Source organism: Triplophysa rosa, unplaced genomic scaffold (genome assembly GCF_024868665.1).
Source record: "Triplophysa rosa unplaced genomic scaffold, Trosa_1v2 scaffold34_ERROPOS727490, whole genome shotgun sequence".
In the NCBI taxonomy this organism is placed as follows: Eukaryota; Metazoa; Chordata; class Actinopteri; order Cypriniformes; family Nemacheilidae; genus Triplophysa; species Triplophysa rosa.
The window spans coordinates 368,517-391,501 of record NW_026634356.1 but is presented as its reverse complement, the minus strand read 5'-3'; the positions used below and the strand labels follow the sequence as shown (position 1 = coordinate 391,501).

The window sequence follows — 22,985 nt, the reverse complement described above, 5'->3', positions numbered from 1 at the left end:
CAGGTTTGAAATGACATGAGGGTAAGTAAATAATGACAGAATTTTATGTTTGGGTGAACTATCACTTTAGGACTCTGCACATTAAAATGCACCACAAGAAATCATGAAAGAAATCATTGTGAAGACAAGAAAATGTGCTGTAATTTGGAGACCTAAAGGGCCACATGTGCATTCACGTTACCCTGAGGCTGTGAGAACACCTTAATGATGTGTCTGAAGCATGCGTATAACCACAGCAGTTTCATTGTCCATGCAGTGTTCAAGCATGTGGCCCGTGTCTGTTGCGTCACCAGCACCATTTGCATCATTACTTCACTCGATTTCTTTGAGGAAGACAAAGCATGGCATGACACGAAGTCGGTCAATGCTACACAGTTTTGTTCCCCACTCCGGGAATCGGGGTACATACATAGCCGAGACACATCCTCCCTGCATTGTATCAGATGCTTTAGGGAAACAATATCAACTGTGCGATACTATGGAATGACTGAGACAGGGGTCATCTCAAGAGGACTCAAGTTCATGCCCAGAGTGTCCAGAGTATCTGCTGCAAGACAAATACCTTAAGGGTCAGAAATTAATCTAAAATTCAATCCAAAGGGTTCAGATGGGGAGCCTGATGACCCTTCCAGGACCATGGACAGGTCATAGGAAAGAACTCTTGCAGCACTTTAAGGCCTCTCGTACAAACTTAAAACTAAAGAATATTTAATCAATGACACATCATCAATAAGCGTATACTCAGCTGCAATGCCAACCATGCACACCTTAAGTGCCATAAGAGCTACGTTGAAAACGAATGATGTATGTATCATCCAAACCACCAGGTGTTACTTTTCATTATGTCTTTGATCTGATTTGCATACATTACAATTATGATTTGTATTTTGTGTTGTGTTAAAAATCTCACCTTGATGATGAAATAAAATGCACACTCTTGCAAAGGGATGGTGTAAGAAAACCTACTTTGAACCGGTGGGATTTTTGGAGACAGGGGGAGCAGCCCATGCCAAGAGATTTCACTTTGGCAATCACTGAGAACAGGTGGGCAGACAGCTTCCCATGCAGCATAGAGGACATTTCAGAAACACCACATAGCAAACCAATGGTTCCTGCCTACACAGCGATAAAGTCTGTCATTATCCATACTGTCATGGACCAAACCTTCAGCCTACAGTACATTGTTCCCTGTGTTTCCCCAGCCATTACCTTTCAAACCCTGCACTCTATAAAATTATGGGTTATTTTTATAGCTCATGGTTGGGTCAAAAAGGGCCAAATCCAACTGTTGGTTTAAATTAGCCTATTAAATGTCCCTATATGGTTTGAAATAACCTAGCATTCATGGCTAAAACAACCCAGCATAGGTTAATTTATAACCCAATGGTTTGACATTGTTTTAGAGCAGGGGTGTCCAAACTACGGCCCGAGGGCCATCTGCGGCCCGTTGTCAATCCTGTGGCGGCCCGCGAGGGATTTAAGAAAATTATACAGATCTGGCCCGTTATAGGGAAAAATAAATGAAATTCACTAAATAACCAACGGGTGTCGCTATGACATGCAGCCAAGGCAGTTAGTACGTAAGATGTACGTATTGTAATCGGGCTAAAAAACAACAAATTATTGTTGATCACATTTTGGTATGTCATGGCGCAACAAAGAAGACGGAAAATCGAAAGTGAATGCAGGAGATTTCAAACACGTTGGGGACATGAATATTTCTTCACTGAGGTCAGCGGGAAATGTGTCTGCTTAATTTGCCAGCAGTCTGTTGGGGTGATGAAGGAATATAATGTTAAAAGACATTATGAAACAAAACATCAGTCTTTCAAATCTTACACTGGTGTCGAGCGCAAACAAAAGGTGAAACCACTGGAAGCTACCTTGTCAGCACAACAACAACAATTTTTTCGTGCTAATAAAGCACAGGAAAATTCTACATTAGCTAGTTATGAGGTAGCTCACCTAATAGCGCAGCACGGAAAACCCTTCACTGACGGCGAATTTGTAAAGGAGTGTCTGATGAAAGTTGCCACTATAATTTGCCCAGAAAAGATGCAAGATTTTAAAAACATCAGTCTTTCAAGGAACACAGTCGGACGGCGAATTGAAGACTTGTCGGCAAATCTAAAAGAACAAGTGACAGACAAAGTACCCACGTTTGATTTTTACTCAATTGCGTGCGATGACAGCACTGACTCGACAGACACTGCACAGCTGTTAATTTTTTTGCGAGGTGTGGACAGTGATTTTTGCATTACAGAAGAGCTTCTTGATATGAAGAGCCTTAAGAGTACAACAACTGGAAAAGATCTTTTTGAAGCCGTATCATGTGCGATTGAGAGCATGAATCTCCCTTGGGCCAAGCTCTGTGGCATTACAACGGATGGAGCGCCATCCATGATCGGCGAGCGGAAAGGAATGGCTTCCATGGTATGCAACAAAGTTCGCGAAAGTGGAGGTGAGGCTGTAAAAATGCACTGTATCATACACCAGGAAGCGCTCTGTGCCAAAGCCATCCAGATGGACGATGTGATGACCACTGTGGTGAAAACTATAAACTTGATTCGTTCAAGAGCGCTCAACCACAGAGAATTCCGGGCATTTCTGTCTGATATTGATGCAGAATACGGTGACGTAATATATCACTCTAACGTGCGGTGGCTGAGTCGCGGCTCGGTTCTACAGCGATTCTATTCGCTGAGGTCTGAAATTGACCAGTTTTTGAAAGAAAAAAACCTGACACTTGATCAACTCAATGACCCTGACTGGCTGGCAGACCTTGCTTTTTTAGTTGATTTGACCAGTCACCTAAACGCACTGAATAAAAGCCTGCAAGGCAAGGACCAGCTGATATCGGAAATGTATGCGCTCTTGAAATCCTTTGCAATGAAGCTAAGACTTTTTGAGAGACAAATCAGTGACCGCAATGCTGTGCACTTTCCTAGTTTGTCCGAAATTATCTCGAGTTTTTCAGACTCCAACATCCTTGGAAAAATGGATAAATATTCGATAGTGCTCACATCTCTAATCACAGAATTTAATCAGCGTTTTCAAGACTTTTCCGCTATTGATAACGACATCAAACTGTTCTCAACCCCTTTATCTGTTAACGTAGAAGAAGTGCAAGAGAATGTGCAGCTGGAACTCATTGAACTGCAGTGCGATGATTCTCTTCGCAGCCGCCACCAGCTTCTTCCCGTGCCTGAGTTTTACAAGAGTTTGGAAACATCCAGATTCCCCTTAATCAAACGTCATGCACAAAGGATGATGAGCCTGTTTGGCTCCACATACATATGTGAGCAAACATTTTCGCTGATGATGCTGAACAAGAGTCCACTGAGAGCCAGTCTGACTGACAACCATCTCTGTGACCTGCTTCGTATCTCTACTACACGACTTACTACGGACTTGACATCACTTCTGAAATCCAAGGCACAACATCACTGTTCACATTAATAAAGTTAATGGTGAGTAAAAGAAAAAATATTGAAAGCAATATTTTGTAATGTAGCCTAATGATTCCTAGGTTAAAAATGTATGTAATATCATGGGGCATATATAAATATATATTTAGCGCACACATAACATTTTTAGAAAATAGCACATTTAAAATATAAGTAGACAAAGACAAATTAATGGCAATAAATCAATTAGCTTGTCTAATAGTAGCTTTTTATTATTATTACAGACATGCGGCCCAAGACAACAGACATTTTTTTGCACCTGGCCCCCAGCAGAAAAAGTTTGGACACCCCTGTTTTAGAGTGTGATAAGATCTCCTGTCATGATTCCAGTCTGTTTTCCCTTGTCTTGTGGACTTTTAGTTTGTATTTCTTGGTTCCTGTGTCATGTAGTCTTTTGTAGTTCTTTTGTCTATTGGTCCCCTGTTAATTGTTTCCCAGGTGTGTCTAGTTTACCTTCATTAGTCTGTGTATTTATACCCCTAGTGTTTCCTTTGTCTTTTGTCAGTTGTTTGTTTATAGTCATGTTTTACATTCTTGGTTTCTGGGATTTATCTTTGTTCTTGATATTGTCACTTGGTTTTATGTTATTCAGTTCTTGAAACTTCATGTGGATCTGCTTCCCTGCCTGGATTACTCTTGTTACATTTCCAAAGCTTTATTTATCTAGTGACCATAAGCTGGGTTTCATTTTCAGCCAGTGCAGGAAATCACTATTGATATGTCCTCATGAAACCAATAACGTGAGGATAAGACAGATCAGTATTCATTTAAGTGTATATGAGCCAGTACTGTCATAGTAACAGAATGTAATTTTGGTTTTTGTGGAAACAACTAGCCATTGCATTCATAAATCTGTAAATGATAATTACCAAAGCCATTCTTAAATGCCATTTTGCCGCTTCTGCCTGGTGGCCTGGATCTCTTCGACGCTGTTTATAAATCTACTGTGTCTGTGTAACAGTGAAAAGATATGTTAAATTATTGCATAAATGGGGACAGCGCCATCTATGTGCATGATGTGATTTAGAGTGTGGAGTAGGGACCGCCCACAGCAGAGTTAACGAAGCATTGCTGTGGGTAAGTTACATGTTCTTCGCGGTCTGAGAATTACCATTAATAAGTGTCCAAAACACACAAATATTTGCTATATTGTGACCTTATCTTTCAATGGATATGTCTGGATTCTGTTAAGCCGTGTTTGGCGTCGAGTGTGTTGCTCAATATTGAGTTATAACGTGTTTATATTTTGAGACCTATTGTAATCAATTTGTGTGTTGTCTTGCATTTCATGTATAATGGTTTATTCCCTTACTGAATCCGTGAAAACCTATTTACACACACTGGGCCTCATTCATGAAACACAAGCAGAATGATTTTTTTGTGTAAATCATTCGTAAAGTCGTTTTGACGCAAATTTTCGGATTCATGAAAATGTTCGTATTTTCAAAATGTTAGTTGTTACGAAAGAAATGTATGCCTGCTCAATACCACGTGTAAATAGTGTGTAAAACCGCACGTAACTTTCTGTATTCTTTGTGACAAACTGATGACACTGCATTTTGATGCACTATGTATTATCGGTACCGATATTGCATTTTGCCGATAACGATAACTAAGTTGGGTACTAACTGCCAATAACCAATAAATTAACCGATAGTTTTGACCATTGACTGAATTCAAACACAACATTCATAACAACTCACAATGCATTCACTGAGCTCAAACATAACACAACAAAGTTGTGTTGAACTTTATTACAAAATTAACAAAATAATTTGTACTTTTAAGTAGAAAGTAAATATTAATATATATTAGTAAATGTGAATAATATCAACAAACCTTAAAATAAGCAAATGAGAACAAGACTGAACCAAAGTAACACCAAAGTAATATGAGACCATATTTTCAAGGACAAGATGGACTGTGGCGAAAAGATTTTGTACATCGGATCCACCTGTTGGATGACAAACCCTTTCGTCTGCCCTACCGTCATGTGTCTCCAAACCATTATGAGAAACTGAGAGTAGCACTGGATGAGATGGAAGAGAAGGGCATCATCAGGAAATGAAACATTGAATATGCCTCCCCTCTTGTCTTGGTGTGGAAAAAGAATGGTGATCTGAGAATCTGTACTGAAAAGAATTTTTCGATGGCAAAATTCGACAACTTTAAAAGATGCCCATCCTCTGCCACATCAGTCAGATACCATTGCTGCCCTTGGGGGAAATGCTTTCTTCTCAACTTGTCACAAAACTCACGGAAGAACGAGAACAGGTAATTTCACAAAACAAGAGGTTTATTCAGAATATCTTGGGAAAGTCCATAGGTGCCTAAACACCGGAAAATCTTCAACAAGAGAAAGAAAACACGAACAGTCTTATCCTTAGGTAGCTCGTAACTGTAGAGCTGGTTGCCGAGGAAGAATCCCAGAGAGAAATCCGATACGAAAATCCTTAGAGTCCACGAAACAAGTGTCCCAAGAACGCGAGGTATGTCACATTGAGACCGGATGACTGTGAGCCTGGAGGTGAGATATTTATGTTTGCAGGCTGATGAGAAACAGGTGTTGTTAATTAGAATTCGGGTGACTTGGAACGGGTGCGTGAAACTGGAAATCTGGTGTCTGAGGGAGATGTGGTTGGTGGGTTCGTGACAACAGTATACTGTCAATTATAGTTTGTGGACAGAAAATCGGAATCCGCAAAAATCGGAATCGGCAGGTTTCACTTGTAATAAAATCGGAAATCGGAATCGGCAAAGAAAATTGCAATCGGTGCATCTCTACAAAATACACGTTTTGTCTCCAGAGTACAGGTCAATCATTGGAAAGCAGCAGAGATGATCATGGATGCGCCACAGAGTAGTCCCCTTAAAAGCATAGTCTTAATGCTTGGAGATTTTCATACTTTTATGAACCTACTTGGTGCAATAGGCACACTGATGGACGGCATCATTAGGCACCATTTGCTGGTGGACAGATGCACAACTGCCTACCGAACACAAAATTTTGAAAACGGGGCCTTTCTTGGAGTCAAACTTTGGTAAACTTTTAGTATGTTTTTAAGTACATCTGATACTACTGTAAACCACTGAGAAACCTTTTGTTAGAACTTTTTGGGGTCAAGTCATATTTGCAGCTGACTATCTGGGGAGCAGGCAGTTTTGTCATGTCTGAACGGGACATGTCGAAACGTTCCCCTTACAGCAGAGGTGTTAGCACCCTAGGATGAGTTCCTCACTACAGCTGTTGTGCTAGCACACCGTGTCAAGGTGTCAGGGCGAAAAACTTGTGAGAACGACATTTTAGTGTGAAACAGAAAAACATGAGCCTAATAGTTCAGCTTCTGTTATGAATTAGACCCAATAAACTAGAGTTTAGAATTAGAACTAGAATTTAGGTTTACTTGTAGTAAGTATACTAATATCAATGTACTAGTAAATGACTTAATCGGCCTACTGTTTAGTTTATATGTGTAGCAGTAGTCAACTTTGAGTGCTCAACTACTGTAGTTAACTACATTTTTTGTTTGTCCTGCCACTAGTGAACTTATTGGTGTACTATTTCAGTTTTTCGTTGATGAAAGTACACATTTAAGTACAATATACTCTCAGTAAACTAAACAGTGAACTCATTAGTGCAAGTAAACTTTACTGTAGATGTTCTGTAAGTGAACTCAACAGCATTTCTATAGTTTACTATTTGTATATTGTTATGTTATATAACATTACTGTGAACGTCAACATGTACGTCATAAGACACAACTACAAACCTAGTATTTGTGCAATACTTTATTATGCTTTTAAGTGTATCTTGATCGAAGTTTGTCAATATTATTCAAGTATACTTAAAGGGATAGTGTACCCTCACGTCATTGCAAACCTGTATGACTTTCTTTCTTCTGCATGACAAAAGAAGATACAGTATTTTGAAGAATGTTGGTAACCAAACAACATTGGTCCCTATTGACTTCCATTGTATGGACACAAAACCACTTCTCAAAATATCCACAAAAGAGATTTCTCAAAATATCTCCTTTTGTGTTTCCACAGAAGTGTCATATACAGGTTGGGAATGACATTACAGAGTGACAAAAGTTGACAATATGTCATTTTGTGGTGACCAGTCCAGTGCTATTTTTATATATTAAAAAGAAGTACATGAAGACTGAAAGTACACTCTCATATTCTCAGTTTAAAAGGATACTAACAGCACTTGAATAAATATCTGTTTTGTAAGGGTTCACACGTTTATGAACTGTATGTCAATCAGAATGAATGGTTGCAGGTGTGTCTGTAAATGGTTGCATTACTCTACTGTAAGTGGGTGCTTACTGTCAAATAACATAAATGTCCTTGGACATCAGGTAAGTGCCTGTAAGCCTAATGTTTTTATCACCTAATTGCTTCATCTATAATAATGCACTTGGCAGATGCTTTTATCCAAAGACTTTTCAGTGCATTTAAGATATACAGTATGTGTGGTTCCTGGGATGAAACCCCCAACCCTAGTGTTGCAAGCACAATGCTCTGCTATTTAAGCTACAGTAACACATGGTGAATGCGACCTCACCAACTAGACCATGTTTCTCGATCGACATCATTGTTGGTCCTGGAACAAGGCTTCTATGAACCAATCAGATTGTAGGATTAGGTTTAGGGTCAAAGTTAGGCTTGTAATCAAAGGATCAAAGGTTCTGATTTTTTACAGGAATGTTGTTACAGGACTAAGAAATCATGCCGACCAATGCAACACATTGTAATCGTTTACTTGAAAAGTTTCAGCGCACTTCTTAACAAACCCCACATTTTTAGGTTTCACTCACGTCCGTAACATATGTGATACAGCACAACGGAGCAGGGTGAGTTGTGTGTCAAACTTGTATAACTTTGAGCGCCAGCACAAGATGCCGGCACTAATAATTAACATGCTGAATGAATGAGTGGCGTTATATTGGCTGCGCTTCAGCTCAGCCTTCATGCCGCCTCTTTTATGAACTCAAACGAAGCTTTTAAGACGGGAAACCTGGAACAAACAACGCTTGACTTTGTGAATAACAGTCAAAACCGGGAGCTGATTCAGCTGTTTGCCTAGATCAAGCCCAAGGTGATTTTGAAAAAGTAGCTTCAAAAGAAGACCTGCAGTAGGCACCGGAGAAGCCCGCGTACATACTAATATGTACAAGTAAACATCCTCCACCAGCGAGAGAGAGAGAGAGAGAGAGAGAGAGAGAGAGAGNAGGATGTGAGAGGTGCTGCGATTTGGCTGTACTGAGCGATGAAACGGCGGCAGAAATTTGCAAAACCGAGGAACTGTTGGAGCTGTTTGAGGGTCTGAGGTTGTGGCCAGTTGCGAACTGCCTCTACTTTTCCTATGTCCATGCACACCCCTTGTGGTGTGATGACATAGCCCAGGAAATGCACAGATGTTAGATGGAACTCACACTTCTCCTTCTTTAAGTAGAGGTGATACTTGCGGAGGCGTTGGAGTACTTGCAGAACATGATGTTGGTGAGTCTCGAGATCCGGGGATTGCGAATGATGATGTCTAGCGTTGGCGATACATTTTTTTTTAAAGTCTATTATGTTACCCTGATGATCTCATGGTCTTTGCCCCCAATGAGCAAGTTGCACTTGAAAGGCTGGATTCTTATGTATGGTACTATACTACCAACATTTTATAGAGAGATGTTCCTCAAAAGCTAAGCCCTTGTTCAGCCTCATTTCGGAAAAGGATACAAAGAGTCCCAAAGGCAGAAAGAGAAAACTCAAATCTAAAGCTGTGTGTGTCAATCTCTTGCCATCTGACTGGACTGACGAGTGCCACAAAGCATTCCACACTTTGAAAGAGGACCTTCTCGCAAGCATAACGCTATCACACCCTGACTTCAGCCGTGATTTCATATTAGCTGTTGATGCTTCACTTGATGGATTAGGTGCAGTCCTGTCCCAAATTCCAGTAGGCAGCACAATGGCACAGCCAGTGGCATTTGCCAGCAAGACACTATCAAGTTCCCAAATGAACTACCCAGCACATAGGCTGGAATTCCTCGCACTTAAATTGGCGATATGCGACAAGTTTCATTATTGGCTGAAGGGGCATCATTTTACCGCTTGGACGGATAATAATCCCCTTACTTATATACTCACCAAGCCGAAACTCGATGCTTGTGAGCAACGCTGCGTTGCAAAACTAGCCTCCTTCAGCTTTGACCTGAAATACGTACCCGGTGCTAAGAATATTGTTGCCGACGCATTGAGCAGGGAACCTTTTGTACAGTCCAATGTTAGCCATCGACTTGTCACAGAACCTTACCACTCTTTGCTCAATCAGGTTAATGGAGTAGTAGATCAAGTAATCCAAGATTCTTTCAGATTTACCACTAACTGTCAAGATTTAAGTCCTGCTAATGAAACATCTGAAGCAACGGGAGGATGTGGCCAAGGTCAGATGGCCGTAGGTGCTTTGAGTTCGCAGGATATGTCACGATTTGCGTGGCTGAAGAACCCAAACTCAGGCAGCGGCAGTGAAGGGGTTAAACAAAAGACTTTTAATAAACAATTGACAAAACAAAAACCCACGAGGGGGTAAAATAACAAAGACAAAGGGATAAAAAAATCAGACTACACAGGCACATAAACTAACTAGAACAACACTAGACAAACCCTTACACTGACTAAACTTAACTTGATTAAATGACACGGGCAGGAACACGAAGCAATCATACACAGTACACAGAACAATCCACGAGCAACAAGACAATGAAACAAGAGGGCATTAAATAGGCAAGACAAACGAGGGATAATTTCACAGGGCAGGTGAGGAACATGAGACACGGGAGGAAAGCAATACATGAGACGAGAGGGGCGGGGCCAATGACAAGACACGATAAAACACATGAGATGTCAGAAGATAAACATCCCATGGTCTTCTCACACAAAACCCAAGGCTTTGCCATGGCTCTGCTACAGGACCAAGAAAAACATGACTAAATTAAGCAGAGCCATGACAGGATGTAGCTGCTGTACCGGACGCACATTGTTCTGGTGATGTGGGACAAATGATGGGCATGGAAAGTATTCCGCACTTCGTCAATGTGGATCAGACTACTGCACTCAATGTGAGCACTCTGTCAGCTGCACAAGAACAGGATAACTCTGTAAGTAGAGCACTCTTTTATGTTCAAAGAAACAGACGTCCTGACAAGCATGAACGTGCTAGTGAGCCTCATACTGTCCTAAGGCTTCTTAAGCATTGGAATAAACTCACCATCAGAGATGGCATGCTTTTCAAAGTCAAAAGAGACTGTCAAATGAACAAAAAGTAGTATCAATTCATTGTCCCAGATGCTCTGAAACAACAAGTGCTTAATGGTCTGCATGATGCTGCTAGCTATCAAGGTCGCTCCAGGACACTTTCATTGGTCAGACAACAGTTCTTTAGGATAGGCATGGAACGAGACATAGTTAGTTATGCAAGGAACTGTATGGCAAGACACCTGAACCAAAAGATCGTGCTCATCTTGAAAACATACTCACCACTGAGCCGATGGAACTCATCTGCATTGATTTCTGGACAGCAGAGCAGGGTGATAACAGGAGTGTGGATGTTCTAGTAGCAACAGACCACTTCACCAAATTAGCCTACGCTTTTCCCTGCAAGAACCAGCCTGCAAAGCAGGTTGCTCATCATTTATGGAATGGTCTCTTCTGTGTTTACGGATTCCCAAGGCATGTGCTTTCGGATCAAGGTCCGAGTTTTGAGAGCAGATTGATGAAGGAGTTGCTGGATATGGCAGGTGTTAAGAAATCACATACCACTCCTTACCATACAATGGGAAACGAAATCACCGAATGCTTCAACAGAACCTTAGGGAACATGATAAGGGCCTTACCTCCCCAGTTCAAAGTCAAGTGGCCGCAGTCTTTGCAAATGTTGATATTCTGTTATAACTGTACCGTTCACGAGACCACAGGCTTTGGGCCTTTCTATCTGATGTTCGGGAGAGTCCCACGTCTTCCCATCGATGTGATGTTTCAACGTGTTCTCAAGGATGATACTGGTGTGAAGTATTCAGATTTCATGTCCAGGCTTAAACGTCACCTTGGCGAAGCTGCAACAATTGCACAGAAGCACAGTTCTATTGAGCAGGCTCGGCATGCAAGAATCTACAATCGGAAAGTGAAGGGATCACCTTTGTCTGTTGGTTACCGAGTCCTTTTGGTGAATCATGGTGAGCGTGGCAAACGGAAGGTTGCAGATAAGTGGTAGTCCAAACTCTATGAGATGATGTCAGTGAGATCACCCATTAATGTTTATCGGAACATCGGACTGTGCACAGAAATCTCCTACTTCCTGTTAACTTTCTGTACAAATATGGAGTCGATTTACCATCCAAGTCTCATTCAAATGATTCATTTGCAGATTTACTTAATCATCCTGAGGGTGATGCAAGAACAGCTCCCTGCGTTATGCAGTCTGATCAGCACAACTGCCCTGATGAAAACAGTGACTTACATGCTTTGTCTGAAGTTCATTGTTCCATGGATATCCAGAAATCAAATTCAAAGGCAGACTCTGTTACTTGTGACAGCTCATTATCCAACGAACAGGCTAGTCACATTCCACATTTGTTGGATGATGGATTACCTCCTGGCGATGAGTTAGACCAGATGTCCACACAGCACTCCTTGGCTATGCCAGTTTTTCCACCTTCACAAGTAGACAATACTCCTGTTCCAGATACAGTTGATCCTATAGTTTGCACCCAACCAGAACACATTCAAACAGATACAGTCAGAACTAGGGCTGTTAAATTGTTTGATTCAAAATTAGTTGCTCAAGTTCTCCCCTAGGTGGGGGTGTTGCACTTAACTATGAGGTTAATTGTATTGCTCTGTATTTCATTGTATCTTCATTCATTGTTTCTTGATTTCTGATTTATAAGTAATTGAAAATGTGTGAGTTCATCTTCCTGTAAAACTGAGACACTATACAATCACAAAGTTAAAAAATAATTTAAGTGACAGAATTAAAAAAGAGAACTGTTTTAAATAAAACAGAGCAGAGTTAATGAAGCATTGCTGTGGAAATGGTTTATTCCCTTACTGAATCCGTGAAACCCTATTTACACACACTGTCTCCATTGTGCAGACTGCCCAGGCAAGACCGTCACACCTGAATTTGGATTCTTGTCTCATTTCTCATTTCTGACCCTGCGAGAAACCAGACTCAGCTGGGAGGGCCAGTTCTCCTCTGCACGTTTGATTAACACTGTTGATTCTGATTTGGGGCATATGTCAAGTGCAGTGGCAATCCATGACTCCTCTTCCGGGGAAGCAGTAATGCGAAGCTCGGCAAAACATGTATTTAGCCCCGTCATGTGTGTGTCGCGTCATTTCAAAATACGTGCCTGCTGCAGATGCGTCAAAAGGGTTTTTAATAAAAAAGACGCTCGCGTTTGCTAGATACTCACTTAGTCTCATGTGCAATCAGAGTTAAGTGTTAACTGTCATGGCTCTGCTTCATGTAGTCATGTTTTTCTTGGTCCTGTAGCAGAGCCATGGCAAAGCCTTTGGTTATGTGTGGAGAGAAACATATTATTGTCCTTTTGACAATAATATGCATTCTCTCCAGTGTCTCGTCATTGGCCCCGCCCCTCTCGTTTCCTGTATTGTTTCCCGGCCGTGTTTGATTACCCTCACCTGCCCTGTGTCGTTATCCTTTGTTTGTCTTCCCTATTATATACCCTCATGTTTCATTGTCTTGTTGCTCGTGCATTGTATATGGTGTCTTCGGTGGCATTCCTTGTTATTTGTATCCTGATTACCTGTTTCTCCTGTGCTCGTGGTCCGTTTGGAGTGTCCTGTCTGTCTCAGTAAGTGTTTAGTTTGGTTTATCTAGTGTTGTTTATTTTCAGTTGAGTGTTAGTAAGTCTTCGTCCTGTCATTATCTTATTGTATTGAATTTTCCCCCATCGTGGGTTTTGTTTTGTGTTTTATGTAAATAAAATCTCTTTTAACCCCTTAATCCCCGCTGCCTGCACTTAGGTTCTTCCTCCACGCAATCCCTGACAGAATCCAAGAGCCAACAACGAACCCAGCAGGCTACCATGGACGCTGGGCGGTCCTGCCAAGCCCGCCTCCTCTGCGGCGTTCGCCAGGAGAACATGGACCTTGAGGACTACTTAGACAGATTCCTTGGCGCCGCAGAGGAGGGTGTCTTCGGGAAGGCGGAACTGGCGGTGCTCTTTAACGCTGGTCTCAGGAGCCCCCTTTCGCGAGTGGAGATGAGGGCGCTGAGACCGCTGGACTTTAACGCTGTGTGGCAGTACGCCACGTACCATTCGGGGTCCAGGGTCTCAGCCCAATCCAGCTACTCGTCTCCGCTGGCCGTGATTCCAGAGGGTCGGGCCCTGCAGATCGGGGTTCTGGGCACCGCCACACCTTCCGCCTCAGCCCCTGCAGTCTCGTCTCAACCAGTCAGCCTGGGTGGCAAGCGGGGGAGACGAGAGTCTTGGGGGACCTCCTCCGAGGAGTCCCAGCCAGAACCAGCCATGCCGTTTGCCTCTTTTCTTCAGCCGACCTCCAGGCGGGTGGCTCGGCTGAAGAAAAAGAGGCAGCGACGGGCAGCGCAGACTCCACCCCAGCCGGTGCAGCCGGCGTCCAGTCCGGCGTCCAGTCCGGTGTCCAGTATCGTGTCCAGTCCGGTGATCCAGCCGGCGATCCAGCCGGCGTCCCAGCCGGTATAGCAGTCATACGTTTGTTATGCTTACCCGTGTTGATGGTGTCTTTGGTTTCGTTCCATGTACTCCGTGTTCCTGTTTGCTGTGTATCCCCAGTCCTGTAGTAAGTGTTTAGTCTAGTTTTTGCCAAGTGTAGTTTAGTGTTTAGTGAGTCCTCTTTCTGTTCTTGTATATTGTTTTCTTGTGCCTGTGTTTGACCCCTGAGTGGGTTTTTGTTTTGTGTTTTGTTTCTTTGTTAAAATAAAATCTCTGTTAACCCCTTAATCCCCGCTGCCTGCACTTGGGTTCTTCCTCCACGCAATCCCTGACAGTTAACGCAGTGTCTTCTGAACGTGAGTGTCTCTTTTATCATATACCCTTTCGACGCGTCTGCGGCAGGCATGTATTTTGACATGATGCGTGATGCACATAGGTTCACGTGAAGCGTTGCGCACGTATTTTGAATTCCTGCTTCCCCTGAAGAGGAGGCACCGATCGCCACTGGTCAAGTGACTGGAATGCTATAAAGAGGGATGGTTAATGATTGCAGCTATAACATCAAACTGCTGAGAATAAATACTGTAGGTGACCAGTCAGATAAGCAGACAAATAGATTATAGAATAATTAATATAGAATTCTGTATCATATTATTCCCATGGCTTCTGGTGGCACGGCTACTGGTGTAGCATTAGCTGGCACGAGAATGAGCATCTGGCTGCAGCTTGGGCAGAAGACCTTTGGGAAGTAAAAAAGACAGACCAGGCCTAGTACTGGTCTGGCTTGACTAGAGCAATTCTATATTCTGGTTGGGCAGATAAATAATTATAGTTCATTGCATGCATAATTTTATATTTTTCTGTGATTAAAGGAGTAGTTCACTTAAAAATTTAAGTTTCATAATAATTCACTCACCCACATCATACAAGCCGTCTGTGTGTTTATTTCTTCGATTGAAAACAAATTGAGGCTTTTGAGGAAAGGTTTAAAGTAAAGTGTAAATAAAAATTCACACGCAAATTACCTACCATATTTTGACGAACACCAAGGTCCTGTGATAATATTAGTCTCGTGCAAAATGTGAATTGGCATCTCTGTGATTTGGCGGGCTCGTATATAATTTTTCAAGGTTTTATCCACCATTTGCGAATAATGGAGGCTGTGTTGAAGTGTTTTGATATTATTTCGGGTGCTGGGTCATATCCATACCTGCCAACACTGTCGTTTTGGCCGGGAGTCTCCTGTTTTGTTATTTGTCATGGAAACTCTCGTAACATTTGAGACCCCCGATCGTGGTGATCTTCTGTCCGGTTCACGATCGCAGGTCTCAAATGCTGACAGGTACGGTCATATATCATTATACGCCATACAACTATAGGCTATACAAACTATACGCAAAGCCTTGCCATCATGTCCGGGAAATAACTTGTAAATTTGAGTAAAATCACAGGCTTCACTTATCCCATGCGAATATGCCACATGAAATACAGTTGTGGGGAGGTCATTTCTAAATCACACGAGGTCCCCAGATAATACGAATCCCGTGCGAATAGGGGTTAACTCAAACTTCAAGGATACTTTCATATTGAAATATACTATTTTTTTACATACAACATACACTGCGTTCCAAATTATTATGCAAATTGGATTTAAGTGTCGTAAACATTTAATTTTATATTGTTCAATTAAACTTATGGATGGTATTGTGTCTCAGTGCTCTTTGGATCACTGAAATCAATCTCAGACACCTGTGATAAGTAGTTTGCCAGGTGAGCCCAATTAAAGGAAAACTACTTAAGAAGGACGTTCCACATTATTAAGCAGGCCACAGGTTTCAAGCAATATGGGAAAGAAAAAGGATCTGTCTGCTGCCGAAAAGCGTCAAATAGTGCAATGTCTTGGACAAGGTATGAAAACATTAGATATTTCACGAAAACTTAAGCGAGATCATCGTACTGTGAAGAGATTTGTGGCTGATTCAGAGCACAGAAGGGTTCGTGCAGATAAAGGCAGAATGAGGAAGGTTTCTTCCAGACAAATTCATCGGATTAAGAGAGCAGCTGCAAAAATGCCATTGCAAAGCAGCAAACAGGTATTTGAAGCTGCTGGTGCCTCGGGAGTCCCGAAAACCTCAAGGTGTAGGATCCTCCAGATGCTTGCAGTTGTGCATAAACCTACTATTCGGCCACCCCTAACCAATGCTCACAAGCAGAAACGGTTGCAGTGGGCCCACACATACATGAAGACTAATTTTCAAACAGTCTTGTTTACTGATGAGTGCCGTGCAACCCTGGATGGTCCAGATGGATGGAGTAGTGGATGGTTGGTGGATGGCCACCATGTCCCAACAAGGCTGCGACGTCAGCAAGGAGGTGGCGGAGTCATGTTTTGGGCTGGAATCATGGGGAGACAGCTGGTGGGCCCCTTTAGGGTCCCTGAAGGTGTGAAAATGAACTCTGCAAGGTATGTAGAGTTTCTGACTGAGCACTTTCTTCCATGGTACAAAAAGAAGAACCATGCCTTCCGTAGCAAAATCATCTTCATGCATGACAATGCACCATCTCATGCTGCAAAGAATACCTCTGTGTCATTGGCTGCTATGGGCATAAAAGGAGAGAAACTCATGGTGTGGCCACCATCCTCCCCTGACCTCAACCCTATTGAGAACCTTTGGAGCATCCTCAAGCGAAAGATCTATGATGGTGGGAGGCAGTTAGCATCAAAACAGCAGCTCTGGGAGGCTATTCTGACATCCTGCAAAGAAATTCAATCAGAAACTATCCAAAAACTCACAAGTTCAATGGATGCAAGAATTGTGAAGGTGATATCAAAGAAGGGGTCCTATGTTAACATGTAACTTGCCCTGTTAGGATGTTTTTGATTGAAATAGCTTTTGATTTCAGTAAATATGACCTCCTAATGCTGCAAATTCAACAAATGACCATTTTCAGTTTTTTACAACCTATGAAATGTTTTCAAACTCTGTTGTGCATAATAATTTGGAACAGTGCATTTTGAGTTTTTCATTTTTTAAATAAATACTGTTGTCAGTGGGAGGTTTGTTCAATAAAATTCCAAATGTACCCTAACTGTTGATTACTTGAAAATTATACTGACTGTCATTTGCATCGACAAATTAGGAAAACCAGAGAAAGATATCATTTGCATAATAATTTGGAACGCAGTGTAGATGGTCAAGTAAGAAGAGACTGATGGTCTCTGTACTGACATTAGCACAGTTCACACACTTCATGATTTATATTGTGCCTCCCTCAGCCTAGGTACAAGCACCTCTCTTCTGAACAACGGTAACAACTTAAAAAACCCAAACTTAAAAATAATACCAAAACTCTCCTAAATCTCAAAGATAAATCAACAAAAAACACGAACAAGTCTTTCTTTTTATGAAGAAGTAGAAGTAGAATATCTACAAAAATTATTTATGTAGTCTCAACACAAAATAAATAAGTAAACTTAATTTGACCAATTTAAATGGGTTTAACATAACATAACATAACATAACAAGTATATTTTAATTTCTTTTCATAAAATATACTAAGGCACATAATAATTTTTTTCAGTGTCAATATTTTTGAAGGGGCCCAAGAAAAATCTGGGGGGAAAGCCCTTTAGCCACCCCTAGACCTGGCCCTGAGACAGACAGACTGAGAGTAGAATACCATTCCACACCATGCAATGTAGCAGTTATATCTGTTTTATGGAAAATCTCCCCTTCCAATTAACCTAATTAATGCAGCCTAACAATCCTTTCAAGGTCCAATGTGTAATTTTTTGGAGGATCTATTGACAGAAATGCAATATAATATACATAACTATGTCTTAAGAGGTGTATAAAGACCTTATATAATGAAGTGTTATGTTTTTATTAACTTATAATGAGCTATTTCTATCTACATACATGGAATTTGCAATTTTGTTGTCTCTCCAGTAACCCTAAATGGACAAATTGCTCTACAGAGCGCGGTTCGTAAATATGTTATCTCCTGCAAAGAAGCAAAACATCACGAAATCTTAGGCCGTGTTCACACTTGATTTCTTTTTTGACAAAACAAAGTTGACACAAGCATTTTTTAGTAATAAAAACGCTGGCCGCATTTGGTTACAAATGGCAGCCGAACGTCATGACTTCGGAGGCAGAGTCTGTGCACGAAGGCAGCCCAGAGAAACAGATAGGCTGCGTAACAGAAGTCTATTTGATTATAAACAGAGAGCGTCTTTGCAATAACTAATCACATATTTAAAAGCTACAATACTAATTTCTCGCTAGAAATGCAATCAGTTGTTGAAATTGAAAGTTAAACTTACATTTATACAAATCTAAGCTCCAACGGGCGTTTTGGCCGGCATTTTATTTTTTCGAGCTTGAGCCTTCTCGACCAATCACGTTCAATGCATGTTGTTATGGAAATGACAGGTCTCTGTCATTGGTTAGCTGTGAAAAAGGAGCTTGACGTAGGGTGTTTTTTTCAGCAAAGTTTTTTCAACCTCAAAAGACACTCTGAGCTGCAGAAAAAGACACCGGCGCTGACGTTTAAAAAAGCGCTCAGGACGTTTTTTGAAAACACGGTTTACTCCATAGGATTATAATGTAAAACAGAAGCTAGCAGCTTCGAAAAAGAAGTCAAGTCTGAATACGGCCTTAGTTCTGTGTCAGCCACTGTAATGCTTCGAAAGGGAGAGGTGGAGTGAGCCGTTGGTCGTAATTCGCAAACTCACTGCTAGATGTCCCTACATTTCATACCCTGAACCTTTAAAGGATTCAACTGACAGTGTCTCTGCCTCTTAGACAGCACTGGAAAGACTATTCCAAAGTTTCGGCGCTAGATTGACATAGAGCATATGTTGTAATTTTTATATAATTAATATGGTTTTACAGATATTGTAAACGTGGCTTTCAAATGACAGTTTGCTATCAGATATGACATTAAGATTCCTAGCTGACGACGAAGACTATAGGACATCCATCAATAGTTAAGAGAGTAATTTAAACTAATTAAAATTAATAATAAAAAGAGTCTCCAAACACATTCAATGATTTTTTTATGGCAATAAGATGCTAAGTACAATTATTTATTATATCTAATTAACCTGTTTAATATTTATGTTCTATTAAAGAATACCAAGAATAAAACTCATAACTCACTTATAAGAACCATATATATGAGTTTGCTAACTCTATCTTGTGAGAAATCCTCAATTCTGCCAGTCTAATCAGTCTAATAAAGATGACAGGGTTTGGTTCTTACTCTCCGTTAACATAGTAAGCATCAATTTGAGAAATTTTAAATATACCATCCTTTTTTCTTATCTTTTGTCTTTTTTCTGCACAACCCAGTCCAGCAGGATGCATAAATGTACCATACAAATAGAAATGCATTGTATTTTTCATATTGTTATCACACAGTTCTTAATAGTAAAATGCTGACCTCTGGTGGAAATATGTATATGCTCACCCTTGCACAGACTGAGAGAGACTGTATGTGGTATGGCAATGACAGGACAGGAGTAGCTAAGGTCAGGCTTGGACTCTGTAAGAGCACTGTCAATAGTGGAAAAAAGGCAGCTTTATCAAGACTCCCTTACTGCATTTATTTTAAGCACAGCAGGTGTCACATAAGACCTTCATAGAGAAACAGAGTATTTGAATCCCTACTCACGGGACAGCAAAGAACAAAGGAATGAAATGAGGGGAACATACAGCTTCACCAAATAACTCTGACCACAATGCCCGGAGAGCAGAAAAATTCCACAGACTCACCACAAGAAATGCAAGAAAACCTGCTCTTTTTCATTCAAAGCTGTCAGAAAGCACCCATACAAAAGGCACAAATAGAATACATTTCAGATAAAAGGTTCCAGGCCCCTTTTATGAAACAGACCTCACACCGAGTTGTATGTAATTCCTACCAGAAACTGGTTTATTTACTGAAAAATAAGATTTAACGCCAAGCTTGGCACCACAAATAAAAAGCAAACAAGTGTAGGAAGCTAAGAAAGGAACGAGAAACTCGCACAGCAGTGGAAAATTTATTTTTATTTATTTTAGTTTAGTTTATTTTGAGTTAATTTTCCCAACTGTTTACGTGACTCTCTAGGGCCCCTGCGGAGGACACCGAGGGGACAGACAATTCTACTGACGGAACACTGGCGCCGCGTTTGGTGCCTCGTAAACTTCTAAATGAAAACAATTATTATGTAAATCTAATTTGGACATCTGCAGTTACAACTCTCCAGGCCCGCCTATTTAGGAATTCAGCCCTCAGCTCGGCTTTCATTATGAAACAATATTACCATTTTCCAAGCAGCTGAGCGATAACTAGAAAGACTCCAAAGAGCCAATGACAATACAGAGCTGAAGGGAGTTGGAGGGTGGAGTGATGATATTGTAACCCGCCACCCACGTTGCTGAAAGGAGCACACGCTCACAGCGCAGGCACTGATCTGTAAAACCACACGGACCTTCGTATTACTCGTGCTGTCCCTTTCACTTAAGATGATTTCAAACAGGCTTTTTCTTCCGCGTGTTTTTTCATGATTATTGTCACACTACGAGTCTCCCGGGGGGGACCTTGGTCTGGCACGCACCCACTCTGTAAGACGTAACATGCAGTTTCCGAGAGCTTAGCCCAGTGATTGAAACTGCCACCTTCACAGTTCATAATTTCCTTAAAGCCCTCAAAGTACTTCTGTGACACTAGAGCATCTACTGTATCATTTTAAACTTCTACATAATAAAAAGATGCTATCAAGCCTACTCTAGATGAGAGATTTTGCCATCAAAGGTTATTTCAATGCTTAAAGGGAGAGTTTACCCCAAAATTTCCATTACAGATTTGCGCAACACTTAAGCGATATTTTTTAAAATGTCAATTAAAAAAATATTGCGGAATGACTGCGCTTCCTTTAAACGATGTTAGCCGATTAAAGTGTATATTGTTTCTTCTCATGATAAGTCATTCTGGCCATACTTCTTCTTTGTACGTTTTATGGCAGGTTGCAAACAAACTTTAGTGCATAGTGCAACCTACTGTGATGAAAGAGTGAGAGAGAAATGTCTAAAATTCCTTATATATTTTCATATTACCTCACTCGTTTTCCTGCGTTTGTGCCATCATATAAGATATTACTTAATGTGAATTCCTTACATCCTATCTTTCCAAATGTTCTGCCAAAACATACCGCGAATGCTCATGTGACTTTTATATACGCCACGTGACTTGTAAATACGACAAAAAAAATTCCATTGCAGTTTTGCGAAATATGCCTTTATCGTATTGCCTGAAAAACCACCTCGTGTGAGCGCGAGAACTTTTTGGAGATACATGTGAGTTTTTGTGAAATTGACGTGTTTCCATTGGGCGTATTTTGAATGCGCTATTTCAATTTGTGCATTTTTAAGGGTTATGGAAACGCAGTTATTGTTTACTCTCCCTCATGTCATTCCAAATATGATTTGGGTTCCAGTATGACTTTCTTTCTATAGCAGAACACAAAAGAACACATTGCAGAATGTCGGTGACCAAACAACACTGGCCCCCATTGACTTCCATTGAATGTACACAAAACTGAGGCATTTCTCAAAATAGTCATATACAGGTTTTGCTCGACATGAGGATGAATAAATAATGACAGAATTTTATTTTGGGTGAACTATCCCTTTAATTATGGATTCACATCATCCCTAATGGTTCGGGTCTGGACTGCTTTTTGGTAAGGTTAGACCTCCTACTATTAAATATGTGAGACCCTCAAGGAAGATTGAATTTCTTTTCTATTGAGAAAAACATCAGTTATGAAGTGGGTGGCACAGGAAAAAGAGATGTTTTGACCATCTAAATAACACATCAGAATATTCACAAAGTTTTTAAAAGGGGACATCTTGAAATCCACAAACTCCACCACTGGGTCTGGTCATGTCTTTAAGTCTGAATAAGTCCATATTTCCAACCGCAAATTATGCTTTGCTCCTTCAAGGCACAGAGCTACTCTTATGAGATTGTAAAGGGTGACCAGACTGACCAGAATATGAAGGCTGTAATGGTGTAAATTATATTCAAAGAGAAGCTGTGTTCCAGGGATTATTCGGCAGGAGCAGGGAAGATTTTCAAACTAATCTAGAACGGTATGCTTCTCTGATGTTCAATGGACTTTTATGTGCTGAGATGTAAATGGGTGAAGTATGAGGTCAGGAGAGAAGCTTTGTCTGGAAGCCAAAGATCTTTTACTGAAACGTCTTGGTTACGGATGTAACCTCGGTTCCCTGATGGAGGGAACGAGACGATGTGTCAAACTGACAGAATGGGGTTTGTCTTGAGAACCTATCATCTTCTGAGTATTTAGAAAAGGCCAATGAAAATTGGCTGTCCGACCGGACCAGCACGTGCTTGCTCTGCACGAGAGGTAGCAGCCTCCTCAATGCAAGTAGCACAACCAACAACTCTAGGCAGTTGAATGCCAACGCAGGCGGGGGCCCGTCCACCGCCCCGACACTGCGTGCCCGTTGCACACGGCACCCCAACCCTACAGGGAGACATCCCTAAGGGGACCCCTGTCCACAAGAAGGTCATGGGAGACCAGGGGGTTAGGGTGTGTCGGCAGAAAAGCGTGATGACCATACGCCTGCTGCCAGTGTGCCACGCTCTCCAAGGAACTTGACTCTGTAGCCAGTGTTGGAGTGGTCGTATGTGCATCGACCCGAGGGGGACCACCCCCGCCGAGGATGCCATGTATCCCAGGAGCCTCTGAAATTGTTTTAGGGGGACCGCTGACTGCCTGAAA

At 41.4% G+C, this 22,985-nt stretch overlaps 1 protein-coding gene across 1 annotated transcript; it reads left to right on the top strand.

The window, feature by feature from the left end:
• Positions 1-1,481: 1,481 nt before the first annotated feature.
• LOC130550520 (general transcription factor II-I repeat domain-containing protein 2) lies at positions 1,482-3,753 on the top strand. The gene is made up of 2 exons (XM_057328006.1): positions 1,482-3,470; positions 3,692-3,753. The coding sequence occupies exon 1, from the start codon at positions 1,648-1,650 to the stop codon at positions 3,457-3,459; it is 1,812 nt and encodes a 603-aa protein (XP_057183989.1). The 5' UTR covers positions 1,482-1,647; the 3' UTR covers positions 3,460-3,470; positions 3,692-3,753.
• Positions 3,754-22,985: the final 19,232 nt, after the last annotated feature.